At 46.7% G+C, this 17,683-nt stretch overlaps 1 protein-coding gene across 11 annotated transcripts in view; it reads right to left on the reverse strand.

Moving 5' to 3' along the window:
- Positions 1-6,832: 6,832 nt before the first annotated feature.
- PI4KA (phosphatidylinositol 4-kinase alpha) overlaps positions 6,833-17,683 on the reverse strand; it is a 65,185-nt gene continuing 54,334 nt past the window's right edge. For 7 of the 11 annotated variants that reach the window (XM_087768314.1, XM_087768315.1, XM_087768322.1 and 4 more), the window contains 11 exons: positions 16,642-16,712; positions 15,692-15,764; positions 15,501-15,571; positions 14,792-14,901; positions 14,076-14,180; positions 13,483-13,608; positions 13,037-13,157; positions 11,674-11,833; positions 10,318-10,407; positions 9,359-9,442; positions 6,833-7,552 (listed from right to left, as the gene is read on the reverse strand). In XM_087768314.1, coding sequence (XP_087624440.1) covers positions 7,501-7,552; positions 9,359-9,442; positions 10,318-10,407; positions 11,674-11,833; positions 13,037-13,157; positions 13,483-13,608; positions 14,076-14,180; positions 14,792-14,901; positions 15,501-15,571; positions 15,692-15,764; positions 16,642-16,712 — 1,063 coding nt within the window. In that variant the 3' untranslated portion in view covers positions 6,833-7,500. Of the gene's footprint in view, positions 7,553-9,358; positions 9,443-9,898; positions 10,010-10,243; positions 10,408-11,673; positions 11,834-13,036; positions 13,158-13,482; positions 13,609-14,075; positions 14,181-14,282; positions 14,326-14,791; positions 14,902-15,500; positions 15,572-15,691; positions 15,765-16,641; positions 16,713-17,683 lie in introns of those variants that run through there. The other 4 variants (XR_015707141.1, XR_015707142.1, XR_015707143.1 and 1 more) reach the window with 4 other exon arrangements.

Consider the following 17,683-nt stretch of genomic DNA (forward strand, 5'->3'; position numbering starts at 1 on the left):
GGGACGCAGCCCTCCGTGCTTTGGGATCCTGCGGGGACACCGTTCACCACGCCACCGCCGCACGTGGAAGCCCCGCCGAGCCCCCAGCGCGGCTCCGGGCAGCCCCCGCCACCGGCTGCAGCCGGCCCCCCACGACCGGCGCCGACCCGGCGCCCTCCCACTGCCCAGCCCCGACGCGGTGCCCCCCCGCCGCCCGGCCCCGGACCGGCGCGGCCCCCGCCCGACTCCGGGCTGATCTCGCCACCGGCCCCGACCCGACGCGCCCCCCCCTCGCCCGGCTCCAGGAAGCCCCACCCGCCCGGCTCCCACACGGCACCGCACCCTCCCCGCTCCGTGCCTCCCGCCGGCCCGGCCGCTCCCCCCCAGGCACCGCCGCCCTTCTCGGGACTTTCCCCGCTCACCTCCTCCCTGCCTGCAGCCGCAGCCCAATGACCGCTCCGCTCCGCCCTGGGCTCACGCTGGCCCCTCCGCGGGGGGAAGCTGCGCCCACCGCGCGATGCCCGCCCGCGACGCACCGCGCATGGTCTGGGAGGAATTCCAGTTTAATCTCTGTGGGCTGGACGACCTTCTGTATCATCCAGGGGACTTCTCGTTTCACCTCTATGCTCTGGAGGGCATTCTCGATGGTCTGGGTGGACTTTCGGTGTCATCTCCATGGTCTGCGGAGCCGCCCTATACTCCGGGAGGACTTCCGCTTGCATCTCAATCGTCTGGAGGACAGTCTTTAAAATCTGGGAGGACTTTCTGTCTCCTCTCTATGGTCTGGAGGACCTTCTCGATGGTCTGGGTGGACTTTCAGTGTCATCTCCATGGTCTGCGGAGCCGCCCTATACTCCGGGAGGACTTCCTCTTGCATCTCTATCATCTGAAGGACAGTCTTTCGCATCTGGGATGACTTTCTGTCTCCTCTCTATGGTCTGGAGGACCTTCTCGATGGTCTGGGTGGACTTTCGGTGTCATCTCCATGGTCTCCGGAGCCGCCCTATACTCCGGGAGGACTTCCGCTTGCATCTCGATGGTCTGAAGGACAGTCTTTAGAATCTGGGACGACTTTCTGTCTTATCTCTATGGTCTGGACCACCTTCTCTGTGATCCGGGAGGACTGTGTCGGCCATTTTGGTGGTTTGGACGAGTTATTTTTTTGCCGGGGGGGGTTTGGTTTTTTAAGCTTTTGTGTGCTCTGTGCAGCTGCAGCCCAACGACCGCTCCGCTCCGCCCCGGGCTCCCGCTGGCCCCTCCGCGGGGGGAAGCTCCACCCACGGCGCGATGCCCGCCCGCGATGCACCTCACATGTGCTGGCGAAGCTCCGCCCCCCCCAGCGGCAAACCCCGCCCTCTGCAGCAAAGCTCTGCCCTGCACACAGCACGCATGCGCCGGTGAAGCTCCGCCCCCTCGGCAAAGCTCCACCCTCCCATGGCAAAGCTCCGCCCCCCCGCAGCAAAGCTCCGCCCCTGAGACAGCACGCATACGCAGACAAAGCTCCGCCTTTCACATCAAAGCTCCGCCCCCACGGCAAAGCTCCGCCCCAAGACAGCGCACATGCGCCGGTTAAGCTCCGCCCCCACACGGCAAGCTCCGCCCACCCGCGCCAAAGCCCCGCCCTTCAGAGCAAAGCGCCGCCCCCCTCGGCAAGGCTCCGCCCCCGAGACAGCACGCATGCGCCGGTGAAGCTCCGCCCTCACACGACAAAGCTCCGCCTTACTACCGCTAGGCTCCGCCCCCCCGCGGCTAAGCTCCACCCCAACACAGTGCGCAGGCGTGGTCTCTAGGGGCGGGGCCTGTCGCTAGGGGTGGTGCCCTTCCCCTGCCCGGGGGCATCCAGGGGCGGGGCCCGTCGCTAGGGGCGGGGCCGCTCCACACCAGGACCGGGGCAGTCGGCGGGGCGGGGCTGCAGCGGAGGCGGACGCCGCGGGGCGGGGCTGCAGCGGAGGCGGACGCGGCAGTGCTAGCAGCGGCAAGCGCCTCCCGTGCGGCGAGAGCGGCGCTTCCTTACCGGGAGGCAGCAACGGCTGCGGCGGCAGCACCCCGCGGCCACCGCGCTGTCGCATGCCCGTTACCGGCCACCGGCACCGGCGACCACGGGGACGCCACCGCCCCTGCGCGGCTCCCGCCCTGCAGTACCCGCTTTTGGCCGCCAGGCGGCAGCACCACACCAAGCCCGGCGCTCCGACCGCGCCCCGCGGGGAGAAAGGACTCGCCCCCCGGCCCGCCTGGGGCCGCCCGCAGCCGCCGCCGCCGCCGCCTTACGGGGGGGCGGGGGGTGTCACAAGCCTCGCCCTTCTCTGCCCCTGCTCCCGCTCACAGCCCACGCAGCCACAGCCATCGCCTCGCCACCAAAAAGCACCCAAGCGGCTCGAGCATTTCAGTCCTCTGCACTTGACAGCTTGCAGCGGCTGCTGGCCCTTTCTCTCCGCGCCCCCCACCCCAGCACCCAGCCGGGGGACGCAGCACAGGGAACCTGGTCAATACCTTTGCCTTGCCTCGGCTTTTTTGCCCCCAGAAAAAGCCCCCGGGAGTGCTGGATTCATCTGCATGTGGCATCAGGGGTGGGAGAGTGACACCAGCGAGTCAACAGACCCTGGAGAGATTTTAGTAAAAAAATTAAAAAGATCAGAACCAGAAGGGTAAAACTGAGAAAATTCATGGATTGAGATAAAACCAGTTCAACAACCACAGCCACCATTACAGAAAAGAGGAAAACTAAAAATCTAAAAGAAAAACAAAAGCCAATGCAGACAAGCCATACAACTGAAAACAATTGCTCACCACCAAGCGACTGATGCTCCGCCAGTCCCTGAGCCGCAGCCCCCCGCCAGCCTCCCCCCTCATTTTATGGCTGGACGTGACGCACACGGTGCGGGATGTCCCCTTGGTCGGCCAGGGTCCGCTGTCCCAGCCCCCTCCCCTCCCAGCTTTCTGTGCCCCCGCCTGCTCGCCGGCGGGGCAGGGTGAGGAGCAGAAAGGGCCTTGACTCTGTGCAAGTGCTGCTCGGTGACTAAAACATCCCTGCGTGTGTTATCAACACTTTTTCCAGCACAAATCCAAAACACAGGGGCAGGGAGAGCGGGATGGGAGCAGGGTGCAGGTGGTGTCTTGCGGAAACAGTCATTTTCCAATTAGCAAAACTGCTAACTGCTTGTGCCTTGGGAACGGAATTTGGGAGGGAGCTCAAAGAGATGAAAGTGTTTGTGTAAGTAACAAACTGTGGGCAACTAACGGCTCCAGCCTTGAGGAAGAGCTCACAGACCGATAAAAGGGAGCATCTCAGCACCAAAGACTGGACGGTGGCCAGAGAAGCGTGAAGTTTGATCAAACTGCAGAAAGTGGGTGAAAGGTAAATGTGGCGAGGGGAGATCGCGACCGCCGACTCAATTCAGGACCGAAAAGACTTGCCCCCCCACCTGAAAGGGGCACGCGTGCTAATTTACATAGCAAGCGAGGCTAATTTAAGTACAGCAAACCAATAGTGTATGAAATGTTAATCACCAGCCGATAAGTGTAAATTTAGGCAGGTTTATACCGATCTTGTAACCTGACAAATACACTGCCGGTTTGTGTGAGGGTGTGCCTGATTTGTGGGAAATCGCCAAGCACCCAGCTTTGCGCAGACCTGAAATAAGTGATCAATGTCTCTCCTGAGTGGGTGGTTATTGGGCCGTCGCACACCGGGCAAAGGATCCACCTTTCGGACAGCACAGGGAGCGGGTGGGGGGGTGTTGGAGTTTGGGTGGTGGCAATGGGCAGACGGGGGGTGCAGGCATCGCCCCGGGGGTCCAGAAGCAAAGGAGCTATGGGAGGGGGGAGCAGGGGAGCGGGGGCACGAGACTGGAGGGCAGGGGACGCGGGGGGCACGTCACGGGGAAAAAAAACCCGCACGGGGGGAAAAACCTTGTGTGGGGGGGACGTTTGGGTGGAGAGCACTTGGGAGGGCGCAGAGACAGGCAGAGGAGGACGGGGGGGCGGAGACGGACATGGACGGACAGCGGCTGTGTGTGGGTAGAAAGGTGCACGGGGGGACACGGGTGGGGATGACCTACACCAGGGGGTCCGCCCGGCATAATCCACAGCAGATAACTCACCTGGGATAAGCCGCAACGGATAGTCCGCTCCGGAGAAGGAATCCACGCCAGATAATCCCCAGCAATGCCCCTCAAACTGCCAGCGGTTCACCCCAAATTGGGCCCAAATTGGTGCGGGTTTTGCGTTTGGGTTTTTTGGTTTGTTGGCTTGTTTTTTTGTTGTTGTTCTTTTTTGTTTTTTCTTTTACATCATACAAAACTTGGGGGTTTCTGCTTTTCAAAACTATTCAGTTCTGGGGTTTTCCGGCGCTTTTCCACATCATAACAATGGGTCATTTTTGGTTTTCTGCGTTAAAATGGGGGGGGGTGTGGGGGGGCGGGGGTGTGGGTGTGTGCGCGCGCGCTTGCTTTCCAGCTGCACAAATCCAGGCGGATTCGGCTTTCCTGGGAGCCCCAAACCGTGTTGCTCTTGGATATTTTGCTCTTGGACTTGGATATTTTGACACTTTGGTATCTTAGACTTCGGTATCTACTTACAATTCTGTCTATTTAGACTTAGTTATCTGTTTACACTTCCATAGAACCTTTACTTCCATTACACAGACGACCTACTTTGGCTTACTCGGTGACACACGGTAAGCGTAGATACCTCTACCTATCCAGACTTTCTTCTGTTTTAAATTCCTTCATCTACATCATCTCTTTTTGCGTTTTAAACTCCTTTATTTCTTCACATATAGACAAGTTCTTTTTTATTTTAAAACCCTATCTATCTCCATTTAGATTTTTTAATAATTTCTAGAACGTAGCAGGTACAGGTTTGTATTTTGAAATCCTTTTCTCTCTATATATATAGAAATGAATATTATTTTTCAATATATATATATATATATAAAGGCGAGAGATTTTCCTCTACTGCAATGCCTCGCACCCGTATTTCCAGTTTTTAACATTTTTAATCATACACACACACGAGTTTTCAGGCATTTTGGGGCTGTGACCCCCCCTCCTCTGGGGGGGAACCTCCCCGTGACACCTTCATCCCCCACTCACCTGCTCCTCTGTTTCATCATCACACCCCCCGCCCCCAGGGACGTTGGGGTGCCCCAAATGACATCATCACCCCCCAGGCCCCTCCAACACTTTTTCATCACCCCCCCAAAAAAGGCACAAAACAAGGAACACAGCCCCGACCGGCAGCTCGCTACTTTAATAATGCCGTTTACATATGTAGGCGCCCCCCCGAAAAGGGGAGCTCCGCCAGAGAAATAAAATGGGGGCAGCCCCCCCCAGCCCCTGTCCCGCAAGCCGGCGGCAGATGTCCCTGCCCATTGCGGGGGGGATGGACTGGACGACCTTTAAAGGTCCCTTCCATCCCAAAGCATTCCGTGATTCTATGATTATCAGAGTTCCATTTATTATTCCTAATATTATTATTGGCACAAGACCCATTTTAACACCTGTGGCAAAAGTCCAAGCCATTTTTTAATTAAACAGGCAGGCTGCAGCCCTTCCATACTGGGAAACGGGACTCTATCTCACAGGCAGAGCCAAAGCATGCTGCCTTTGCTGCCCCCGCCTCCCTGAGCTGAGAGCACAGCAGCGCATCGCTCTGCCACTGCCTCAGCTGCCGTCTCTGAAAGGGACCTCCTTGGCCAGCCCAGCTTTGGGCCGGCTGCCCCCCTAAGCAGCTCCAGCTGCCCTGGGCCAACTGGACGCGCTGGGAGTCCTATCAGCAAAGCAGAAACTCACCCAGGGAGATTCCAAGTTCTGACCCAAAGGTGCTCAAAAGGGCACGCTGCCACGTGTGTGCGGCCACACCATCGGCCCTGCATGGCAGGGACCAACCACCCCCTCACACACAGACCTCCCTGCACCCGGCAAGGCTCGGCCTGCTGCAGCAGCCCAGCTCCCAGGTAGCCCTAGGAGCCCGGGCTGGGCGACTACAGCCCAGGGCCCTCCTCAGGGCCACCGCCGCCTCTCGGGACTGAACCCACCTCACGGCTCCACCCCGCCTCAGGGCTGGGTCTCCCTCACGACACCGGCGCCCCCCAGCGTTGAGCCCTCCTCAGGGCTGAGCCCCCTCGGGGCGCGACTTCTCCTTCAGAGCTGGAGCCCCGCAAAGCGCGGCCCCTCCTCAGGGCTGAGCGCCCTCAGGACGCGTGCTCGCCGCGGCGCCGAGCCCCCTCACAGCCACGTCCCTACGGGCGGGCCCGCTCAGGGCTCCCGAAGGCCTCGTCAGCCGCAGCTGCAGAGGGCCCGGGCAGCCCTGCCCCGCTGCTCCCCGAGCCGCGACGGAGGCGACAAGCGCTGTGGCCGAAGGAGGGCCCCAAGGCCCCCTTCCCCGGGCGCCAGCCCCGCCTGCCCGCCCGCTGTAAGCGGCCCAGCCCCGCTCCTAGCAGCCCCTTCCCAGAGCGGGCACGGACTGGACAGCCAGGGGGAAAAAAAAAAAAACAAACCAAAAACCTAAAGACGGGACTGTCTACATTTCAAGAGCACATTCTGGAATGACGAGCCGGTAGAAAGGGACAGACGTTTCCCAAAGGCCTGTGTCCCAGCCCGGGGCTGGGCTACTTCGTAAGCAGCGCGCGGGGAGCTCCACCGTTCTCCTACATTTCAGCTCCATGGGCATCCTGCACCAATCACTTCTTTTATGAATAAAAAATTTAATTATGATGGATGAAAGCTGAAGAAGAAATCTGATTTCTCTAGGAGAAAGAAAGGTCACAACATAATGAGCAGTATACAAACGTGCAGAATCATGTAGTGTATAAACTAAAACTCAGCGCATGGCAAAAGATTTGCAACAGACACAAATTCTAAGGTCTTTTATTACATTTTATAGATTAAATATATTTTCAGTAGAGTCTCTTTTTTAAAACACACAAAAGGAAAAAATACATTCTTCATGTACATATGAAATACTGACCACATAGCAGGGACCATGTACAGAGCAAAGTATGAACACAGCTACACAGACATCACCACCTTAGATGATTAGCAGGCTTTTTCTACAGTAAAATTAGAACAAGTCAACGTTTCTGCTTCGAAAGAGAAATCCATACCCTTCCCTTCCATGGCATTTTGTGGGATTGTGCAGGAAAGCATTTGGGTTTTGGTTTGTTTGTTTGTTTTTTACTTTTTAAAGGCATTATAAAATCCTTGCATTGCATGAAAAATTATCAAACTCCACAAGCTTGACCTCTTTCACACATTCATAATCGTAGTACAATTTTTATTGTGATTGCAGCCCAACTCCAAAAATCCATAGAAAAACAGAAATACATATAACCTGGTAAAGAGAAAGGAATGAATCGGATTGATTGTTGCAATGTCCAAGAAACATGTACCCACGTGTACGCACACATGCACAAAAGATGGAAGATAGCCAGGTGTGATTGAGCATCTCCTATTTATTACAAGCTTGGAGTGAGGGCACAGGGTTGCCTGTTTCACTTCGGCAGTGACTCTCTAGTGTCTCTCAGTATGGGATGTCATTCTGGTAGTACTGGATCATGTCATATGTCCTACTCCTAGAGAAGAAAAGCAAAGCCAGAGGTAAGTAAAAGCTTAAAAAAACAATTGCACGCATTGTCACAGAAACAAAGATCAAGATCCCACAGAAACAAAACATGGGTGAAGGAAATTATCTGCTAATCAAAACTAGCCCTTCACACTTCGAAGGCACTGTGAAGGCCCAGTTACTACTATGAACAGCACAAAACATCCTGCTCTTCTTTAAACTAAGTAAAAAAAAGCATTTCCATGCTTCTCAGTGTTGCAAAAGCAATAGCAGCTTGGATCATGTGTTGTGATAAGCCAGAAGCACCTCATGTTGCATTGGCAGTTTGTTTTAGGAGAAGGAAAAACCTAATGAACGAAGCAAGATCATCAGGGCTGCATGGAGACAGGATTATGTGGAAATAGAAGTAATCTTAATTAAGGAGAACGCTAATAATGAAAATAAAAGTGCAGGGGAAACAGCAGCATTAATAGCAGCATCTCTGATGAGTGACTGAACAAACAAATCTAAGCCTTGTTACAGGTAACTCAATTATCCATGGGCAGAGCTTATTCAGGTCACAGACTAACCACACCACAGGTAGAGAAGCTCAAGCTCCTCAGAACTAAGCTGGCTCTGGGCATTCACACAGCAGTGAGACTGCCTTCGTAACCCCCAATATTAATCTAAGATTCTGAACAGATGCACCAGCAGCCACTAGAAAAATCCAATTCAGTTCTAGCAAGGCTATATCTCAGCCAGTAAGCCTTACTGGTCTGAAGCTGACCCCGTATGGAACTACACAAGAGTTTGCATTAGACTCTCCAATATATCCCACAAAGTCTGTATTATCTGGGCTAATAATAAAACATGCACTTAAGATGTTTAAGTTTATTGTACTTAAAGTATTAAATTACATTTTACACGTAATTTCCTTTCAAGAGTTTTGCACAGGATACCAAACTATTTGTATACTTAAAGGGAAATAACCTACAGTTGATTGGCTAGCTGGTGATTAAGTTGATTTTTAAATTGCTAAGAACTGATTATTCCATGCAGCATACTGAGTAGTAGATGACAAATAAACATGGCCCAGCTACAAAGACATTAAAAAACCACATTGCCAGGGTTCTCTACCTGAGGCATTTTTCCTAGCCAGTATTATACAATAAGTAACATACGGTCTCGCAAAATGATTAATACGTTAATGTAATACCAAGTCATGAAGAAAAAATTAGTAGAACGATTAGAACTCATTTCTAGAGAAGAGTCAAATACACTTTTGCACAGAATAGCAGCTTTGAATTTCAGGAGGGTATTCAGGCAACTTAATGCCTACAAGCAATTATAACAAAGATTTTGAGAAGTTACTGTAGTCCTGTTTCAGCTTCATTCTTGCTCAGATCAATGGACCGTGCACATTGTTTTTTAAGAAACCTTCTCTTTACAAAATAAAAAGGAACAAGCTTCAAGATCAGTCTCTCTTCATTCTGACCAGAAGGCATGCTGTTCCTGTTGCCATTCAATACCATTCTTTACTCTTTATCCCTTTATTCATAGTGGTGACGGTACCCCATATAAAGGGGATATCACAACTAGACATATAACCCTAATAGTACAGTTGGCTGTGCTGTGACACGGGAGCCAAAATACTTCAGTTTTGGGGCAAAGATTCACTCGGACAGAAAATCATCTATTCTTTAGACTAGCCAGCCTTGCTATTTGACCAGCCTGGGCTTAAGCCTTCCTTCCCAGGGTAAAAGGGAGGAGATGCAGGCATGTTCAGAAGCAAAGCTGCTATCCTGCATTATCTAAATATCGACAACTCATGTCAAACCTGTTGCTGAGGAAACAATTCTGAATGATCTTGATGATGAAAGTTGCAGCCTCCCGTTCAGTCATGTTGGGGCTGAACCTGTGTCTGTATGCAGAAAATCACAAAAAGCAAGAGTAAAATTAGTGAGGTTTCCTTTGAGCATGATAGAAATGTCATTGCACAAGCTCAGCCAGCTGTTGATGTCACTTGCTGCAAGTACCTGCTTCTTGTGAGACTACCTCGTACAAATTCTGTAATGTTTTTATAAGCACTTGCTGTTAGTCTTACAGCAGAGACAGAGGCTGTGAACATCAGTCTAGTGGTAACTCTAGGAACAGCAGATCCCTCTTTCTAGGCAGCTGCTACTTTGAAAATATTTTTGTACCTAGAGTTGCCCTTGAGCTCCAGCCCATCATACTTCATGAATCTGTGCTTATCTTTAGGAAATTGTAGGAAGTTATATGCAGGAAATGCTGAGCTAACTCTGCTCATTCTGGAGCTAACTCTGGAGGCATAAGCCTGAAGGGCTGTTTAAAGTGTCACATTAGAATTTGTACTTGCCTAAGCTGCCGGATGTTACAACATAGTCTCATTCAGTTCTGCATTATCTGTAGAACAAATTTTAAGATGCTATTCTTCAGAGTCCAACACTGTTTCAGAGGGCATCAGACTCTGCAACACATTACCTCTCAATTAAAGCAGATCTTTCCTTTACAGTCTTATTTTGCTAGTCCTATGAATTTAAAGATAATCCACACGCTTGCACAGTCATTGAACAGCTTGAACTTAATTCTATGAAAAGGCCTCTGGAATTCCTACTTTCTGAGATATTCTATAAACAAAAGTTACCATTTTTACAACGCTAAAACATTTAAGATATTTGAGTAGCATGACACCTATACTCACTGCACAAGTTGTGACAGTATACATTCTGTGAAGAACATAGGAACATTTTCCAGTTCATACATATGCTGACTTACTTCAACAGCTTAATTGTCTGCCCTCGGAAACAGGGCAGCCCTGTATCCAACATTAATGTAACCAGTGAGACAACAGCATCCATATAAGGCCTAGAGAAAAAGAGGACAAAAAGGTTACAGCACTCAAACTTCTGCAGCCGTAGTAGGTAAGGCAGGCGAGCTGAAGAGTTCAATGAGTGGGATCACACCTTTTTCTGTAATTAAATCAACACATGTAATCCTCTTACATTTGATGGTGGAGCTACACCATTGCTTGCAACTTGTCACTTTAATTAAATTTCACTCCTTTATGTTGGACTACCGGATACTCAGAATGCTGCAAGATGAACAGTCTCAAGGAGGATTATACAAAGCAATGCTTTAGTAAACAACATTTCTTTGGCATCAGAAAGCTGAATCAGTGCATCAAAACAGAACAAAAGGCTGAAACCAGCAATATCACAGTAACAGACTATCTTCTAATTCTTAATTACTCTATGTAATTCTTTGCTACATCAGCCCAGCTTCCCTTCTCCTTCCTCTCCTCCCACTCAGAACATTTATTACCTACCAAGCAAGCTATTACTCTACTACTTGGGTGACGTTTTTGCCTTGACACAAAACTTTCTCCAGACTGCTCCCCCTTCAAGGAACCAAACTGATCTTGTCTCCAAGACAGCCCCTTCTGGGGCTACTAGCTGAAGAAACTTTGATTCTGTAAGGTAACATCAATAATACTTTATACTTGTGATAGAATGAGCTTTTATCTGGACTCTGTTGTACTGTCTTCTTCCTACCCACATGCAACATCCTCTTCATATAGATTAATTAGTGCTCCTGCACATTAAAGCAAACCCTGTTTACTTGGTATGGAGCGAGGTAAAGTTGCAAATCTCTACTGTGACTGGCTGGCAATCACAGCTAAAGAGCTGAGCTACCAAAACCCCTGCATATTTTACATCAGAAAACTGTAGCACTTTTTCACATCTCCTACCTAATTAACTCTAGCTGAAATGGCGATCAATGTGATTGTCCTATTTGGGAAAACAAGAAAGATTTTGATTCTCTTGTAGTTTCTTACTGCAAAGTTTTAACAGCACACTAAATTGTGTGAGGAAATGTGTGTAACATCACATTTACAAATTGAATGTAATATATAAAATTTTCAAATATAAAATTTTCAAATAAGAACAGAAAAAACCCCACAAAGTTAGGCTGTAAAACTGCAGGATTATTAAGTTGTTTCAAAGTTTGCAAGATGTACCAGGACAGTTTGACAGGCTCAGACCCTCTACAGACAAACATTTATTATTTATCTTCTCATCTGGTTTTAGGCATGCAAGCACTTCCACTTTTGAGCAGTTAAGAACACCTTACCTGACTGCCAGATAGCCTCTGACACACATCTCCATAAACCATTTGAATGGAGTTGCCTCCATTTTTCCTCCCATTATCATCACCATCTCATCAGTCAGCTTAATGTCAGGCTCCCAGCCCAGATTTCCACCAGGTGAGCTTTCAAACATGAATCCAAAATCTGTGCACAAAAGATAAGCTGCCTCATAAACTTTGTTGTTTAATTGTATGCTGTCAAATCTGACAGAAGAAAGGAGAGGTGGATTTCATGTATTAATACATAGTTTTCTACCAACATTTCAACTCCAACAGGAAAAAAGCTTTGGTGAAGTGTAGGAACACCAACAAAAGAGTCATCACCATGACATTAGACTAGACATAAGAATGACGACACCAAATAAACTCCTTGCTGAAACATCTATGCAGTTCCAGAAAAGCAAAGCTAAAGCAGAGGTTACAGCCTCACACAATTATATAAATTTACTTGCCAAATTTAATTTGTATCATAGAATCATTAAGGTTGGAAAAGACCCTTAAGATCATCGAGTCCAACCGTTAACCTATCACTGCCAAGTCCACCACTAAACCATGTCCTCGAGCACCATGTCTACCCTTCTTTTAAATACCTCCAGGGATGGAGACCCAACCACTTCCCTGGGCAGCCTGTTCCAATGCCTGACAGCCCTTTTGGGGAAGAAGTTTTTTCTAATATCCAACCTAAACTTCCCCTGGCACAGCTTGAGGCCGTTTCCTCTCGTCCTATCACTTGTTACTGGGGAGAAGAGACCGACCACCCCCGGCTCCAGCCTCCTTTCAGGTAGTTGCAGAGAGTGATGTGGTCTCCCCTCAGCCTCCTCTTCTCCAGGCTGAGCACCCCCAGCTCCCTCAGCGGCTCCTCCTAAGACTTGTTCTCTAGACCCTTTCCCAGCCTCGCTGCTCTGCTCTGGCCACGCTCCAGCACCTCGATGCCCTTCTTGTGGTGAGGGGCCCAACACTGAACACAGTACTCGAGGTGCGGCCTCACCAGTGCCATACAGTGATGAAAGGAACCCAAAGATACATTTACATATTTATACATATAAATACACGTATATAGGTATGTATGAATGCATAAGTATGTACACATGCATAATCCGTACATATGTGTGTATATACTTTCTGGAAGCTGGCAAAACTTTGCAAAGCTAAATTCACACAGAATCAGCCAACAAAAATATACATACAATACTGAACAGGCATGAAAAAATCCCATGTATATTTACAAACCGTGAAATCAGTATATAAATTGTTCTCAAAAGGGAAATGGCTTACTGTCTTCTATGAGCAATACTTTACATCAGAAGGAAAAGGTAACTACTGAAATTCAAATGTGGGTATGACTGACCAATATGAATGATGTGTCCGTTTTTGTCCAGCATGATGTTGCCATTATGCCTGTCTTTAATCTGGAGCAGAAACAGGAGAAGACTATACGCAGCCATACTGCGGATGAAATTATAGCGAGCCTGTACAACCAAGAAGTTAAAACAAATCAGAAGAACACAGAGAATTTAATAACTCTCCATTCCAGGAGCAGATACAGCTGAACAAAGTTTTTTTTCTTTTTTTTCCATTCATGATTAGTTTGAAGCAATGTTCAGTGGTATGCTCCATACATCTACAGCTGCAATAAATTCTTTAGCTAACTCACTTATAGCTAAAAACGGATTATCAGCATCAGAAACCAGATACAGCATTATGGTAGTCATTATCCAATTATTTGTCATTATTTCTTATACCTAGAATGTTTCTCAGTTGAGATTTTGCTGTGCTTGCCAACTGACATTTTACCTTCTGGAATGCAAGGGTAGACTCGTCTCCATATTGCCTTGTAAAGTAATCATACATCCCAAAGTCTGTCTGCCTGCCCAGCTGGTCACGGGATGTGCAGTCAGGAATGCATTCAATAACACCGCACTGAAGGGGAAGAAGAGAAACAGGTCTGTAAAGCACACTCCCAACATATATTTTGTTCGTGGCTCTTGGCAGTCATACAGGTCTCCTGGGAAACGTGGGGAAGCCTATAAATCACTGAATACAGAATTTCTAGTTTATTCATTAAAAAAGTATATAAATTTTTTTTAGGATTTCCATGCAACGTAAGACAAGCTCTGTGACTTTCCACTGACTTGCATAATGTAGTCCCAAAATATCAAACAACAAACATGAATAACCACAGGCAGAAAAATTTCAGAGCCAAAAGCTTTAGAAAAGCAGGAAGCAGGAGAGGGAAGACTCTTTTTGTTGCTGGTACTCCAAATATTTGGCATAAGTCATGTGGGTAGTATTTCCTTGCAGTATGACATTTTTATGTGTGCTGGAAGAGAAAGTCTTTTTTAATTAGGAACTATTTTCTACAGCAGTACAGTTAATTGCCCACTTACCCCAGGAGCTGTGGCCACCACTCTGTATGGAAACACAAAGAGATCCAGGCCTACCAGCTGAAATATGTTCTTGAAGAGATCGATGATTTGTAAAGCTAACATATCCTGTTATACAAGAAAAAAATTGCACAAGCATTACAGGGGTTACGGATCATAAGTTAGATTACAAAAATCCTCTGAAGAACTCTGAAGAGAACATTAAGTTACCCCAGCAGGTCTGCAGATGTGTGCTTGTGCATGCACTGTGGCTCTGGAGGAAATCAAAAAGGGAAAAGATAAATGCTTTTTAAGTGGGTAGCAAGCAACACTGAAGATTTAACTGCTGACCTAAGAAGAACAGACTTTTCCATCACTCTCTGATAAGAGGCAACTAATAACTCCAGGTATAATAGCTAGCATTCCCTCTTAATCAAAACCAATCAAACTTCAATGTACAAGATATCACCTTGGAAACTACTGCTATGTTACCAATAGTACAATCGAAAAATAAACTCTGAAAAAGAACGTTAAGTCATGGGAAATTCTTGAAAGAATGGCCTTTGTTTCCAAACCAGAATTTCTCTAGTGGTACAATACAGTTCTCTCCCTCAGTCCATAACTAGTGGAGATTCCCAAAATTCCAAAGAAAAAGATTTCTATACTAAAATTATTTTCTTCTTACATATTGTCACCTACGAATCTGTCTTCTATAACTGCAAAGCCTGATAGCTTTGTACCTGTCTGCAGTCGTCGCCCACTTTAAAGATAGCTGCCTGCCAACAGATTTTCTTACTGTCCACCCCTTCTTCTGTACTCTCATCTATGGAATCAGAACGACAACGCAGACCTGCAAGAAGAGTACAAAGCAAAACCCAGATGTGGATTTTAATTAGTAACTTTCTATCATGACAAGCCCTCTGCACTCAAAAACACATTTCGCTGCAGGTGCACTACAGATATTTCTGCCTTGCAAGGTGAATGCCATAAAATAGTTCCCTTTGTCTACTGGAATATATCAAAATAGTGTTCATGATTTACCTGATAAATACCTGAATTGCATTAAGCTAGTCGGCTAGAGCATCCCACAAAATTTATTATGAGAAAAAACTGCCAAAACCTGGAGTTTGCTACAGTGGAAAAACCAGGGAAAGGCAATCCATTTATATGTTAGTCTAACATAACTTAACATTTCTTCAAGACACCTATATGGCTTGCTTCCTGGAACTTAAAAAAAAAAAGGGGGGGGGGCAAAAAATGGATTTAAGTTTTCAGAATTTTCTTCTCTCTTCCTTTGATCCAGTTTCATTTCTAAGTCAAACCATTGCAGATAGAGTTCAACATGGAAATAATTTTACTGCAGCAGTACAGGTCACTAAAAGCAGGTGATTTCAAAGGAATTGCTGACTCTTAATTAGTAGTGTCAATGGTTAAGATGCAGTTACTAACCTTCTTTTTCAAGCTCACTAACTCCACATCGTTTCACTTTAAATTTGGCCAGGTAGGGTGCTTTTGCTGCACTAAATGGTAATAAAAACAAAGATGATGATGGGTGCAAGTTAGCCAAACAAGAATTTATAGAAAAAATACCTAAATATCATGAATTAACTTAATGGAAGAATGTAACAAGAGCATGGTACCTCTGCATAGGAGTTCCTGATTTGTAATCAATGTCCAGAACAATAGCTTCAGGATTGCTGGGCAAATAACAGCCTGCAAAATGGAACAGACAGCTGAAGACAAATCCATTGTCTAGTGTGACAATGCAAGTTGGAGAATAACTGATGTTAGTGTCTGTAACTTCAGTACATAGTTTTGAATTAAATAAAATGTTAGAGATGAACTGGAGATTACAGTCTGTGAGCCACGAAGGATGCAGTATCCTTTGCATTAGTGAGTGATTGCCAGAAACTAATAGAACACGGTTTTGAATTAATACTGCAGAATCTGTATCACAGAAATGTACAGACAGGACTTCTCTTACAATAGTCCCTAATAAGATGTGGCAGTATGTCCCCGTGCACTAGGGAGGGCCCTTAGCAAACAACACAGGGTAGGAGAATTGAGACCTGTTAGAGATCAGGAAAAGCTTTCGTCAAACTCCATTTTAAAGAGAAGATTCAGATTGGGAAAACATATGTTCAAGATTTGTAAGGACCTTCAAACAATGACGTTTGAAGGGAATGCCTGATGGGAGAAAAAGGAGAATGAAAGGAACTGGACACACTTCATTCTTGAGATAACATAACTTCTCAAAAGCGCCTCATCTCTTTTAAAAAGAGGGTGGTCCAAAGAAAAAGAGCTTATTTATCTTCCCTCTTCAGACATACATTTCTACTTTTATCCATGATGTGCGTTACCTAACTTGCTCTTGGGCAAGTTTTGATGCACCATATAGAAATTATCAGGTGGGTAAAAATATTTGAATTGTGTCAAGAGAGAAACAATCCAACTCTAACAGAAGAACAGCCACCAGCACCAAAACTGAGAGCTGCCACTTGCAGAGATTTCAAGAATTGCTTGCAGAAAATACAGTATTCATGTTGAATGCAAAAAGCCCAATATATTATATGATTAAATCACTTCTTACCAGGCTGAACTTTCACCTCAGATAGAGCACTCAAACAAGCTTTTTTTCTTTCATCTCCTTTAGGGAATGGCCTAGAAAGATGAATGATTATTTATCTGCATGCTATATATTATTCTATGTACTAGTCTCAAATTTGTTTCAAATTTATACAAACTTCACTAAAAATGTTTCTTCCTGTAATGACAAAGATCTTACAGCACCATTTCTAGAGAACTTACAGGCTCAATACCTAACCAGAACATTTTCTATCTTAATGAAGGTTATAGTCTTTGCTTTGTAGTTTTAACACTGATTTGACATACAGGTTGTTGACAAACCCAAACAGCATAAGAGATGTGAATGAAACATATGAAGGCTCTTCCTTATACAGAAATTTGAGCATAATTACACCTTTGTAAGCACCGCTATAGTTATACGGATATAGTTTTCCCTTGTGGAACTTCTTCTAGAATATGAACATTGCTAACTGGAAAAGGACAAGCCAGTAAAACGCCCATCCAATTACATGCTTAATTTGTTCACGTACTTAGCATGACTGCAGGTATCAACTGGATAATTGGTAACATGGTTAATGATTAGTACGTACAATTACCCAATTTGAACAGGCACTTGTGTTAACCATCTATTGAAGTCAGTCACACAATTGCATGCTCACCTGGTGTAGCAGCATGCATCTGAAAGGTATTACTCATGCTCTAGTTTTAAGCAGTACACCACATTACTGAAGCAGCAACATAACATTTAAGATAATGAAATCATCACAGATGATACATTTATTCACTTATGCCATCTACAAAGCAAACAACATCTCCTCTATGTTGTCTTTACATTGGAGATGCACAAAAAAATTGATTCATTTTAACGCTTAGGTGCAAAATGCAATGTTTGAAAAGCACAATTATTATCAGTTACTTAATTATGGCTTCATACTAACAAACAGTGGATTGATTTAATTCTAAGTATCAAGATATTCAGATCCTAACCCCCGCTTTTCACTTATCCTACTGGGTGAAAACATCTTCACATGCACATAGAAGGCACC

The sequence above is a fragment of the Nipponia nippon genome, unplaced genomic scaffold (assembly GCF_047370975.1).
Source record: "Nipponia nippon isolate SJK-2023a ecotype South Korea unplaced genomic scaffold, ASM4737097v1 scaffold_30, whole genome shotgun sequence".
NCBI lineage: Eukaryota > Metazoa > Chordata > Aves > Pelecaniformes > Threskiornithidae > Nipponia > Nipponia nippon.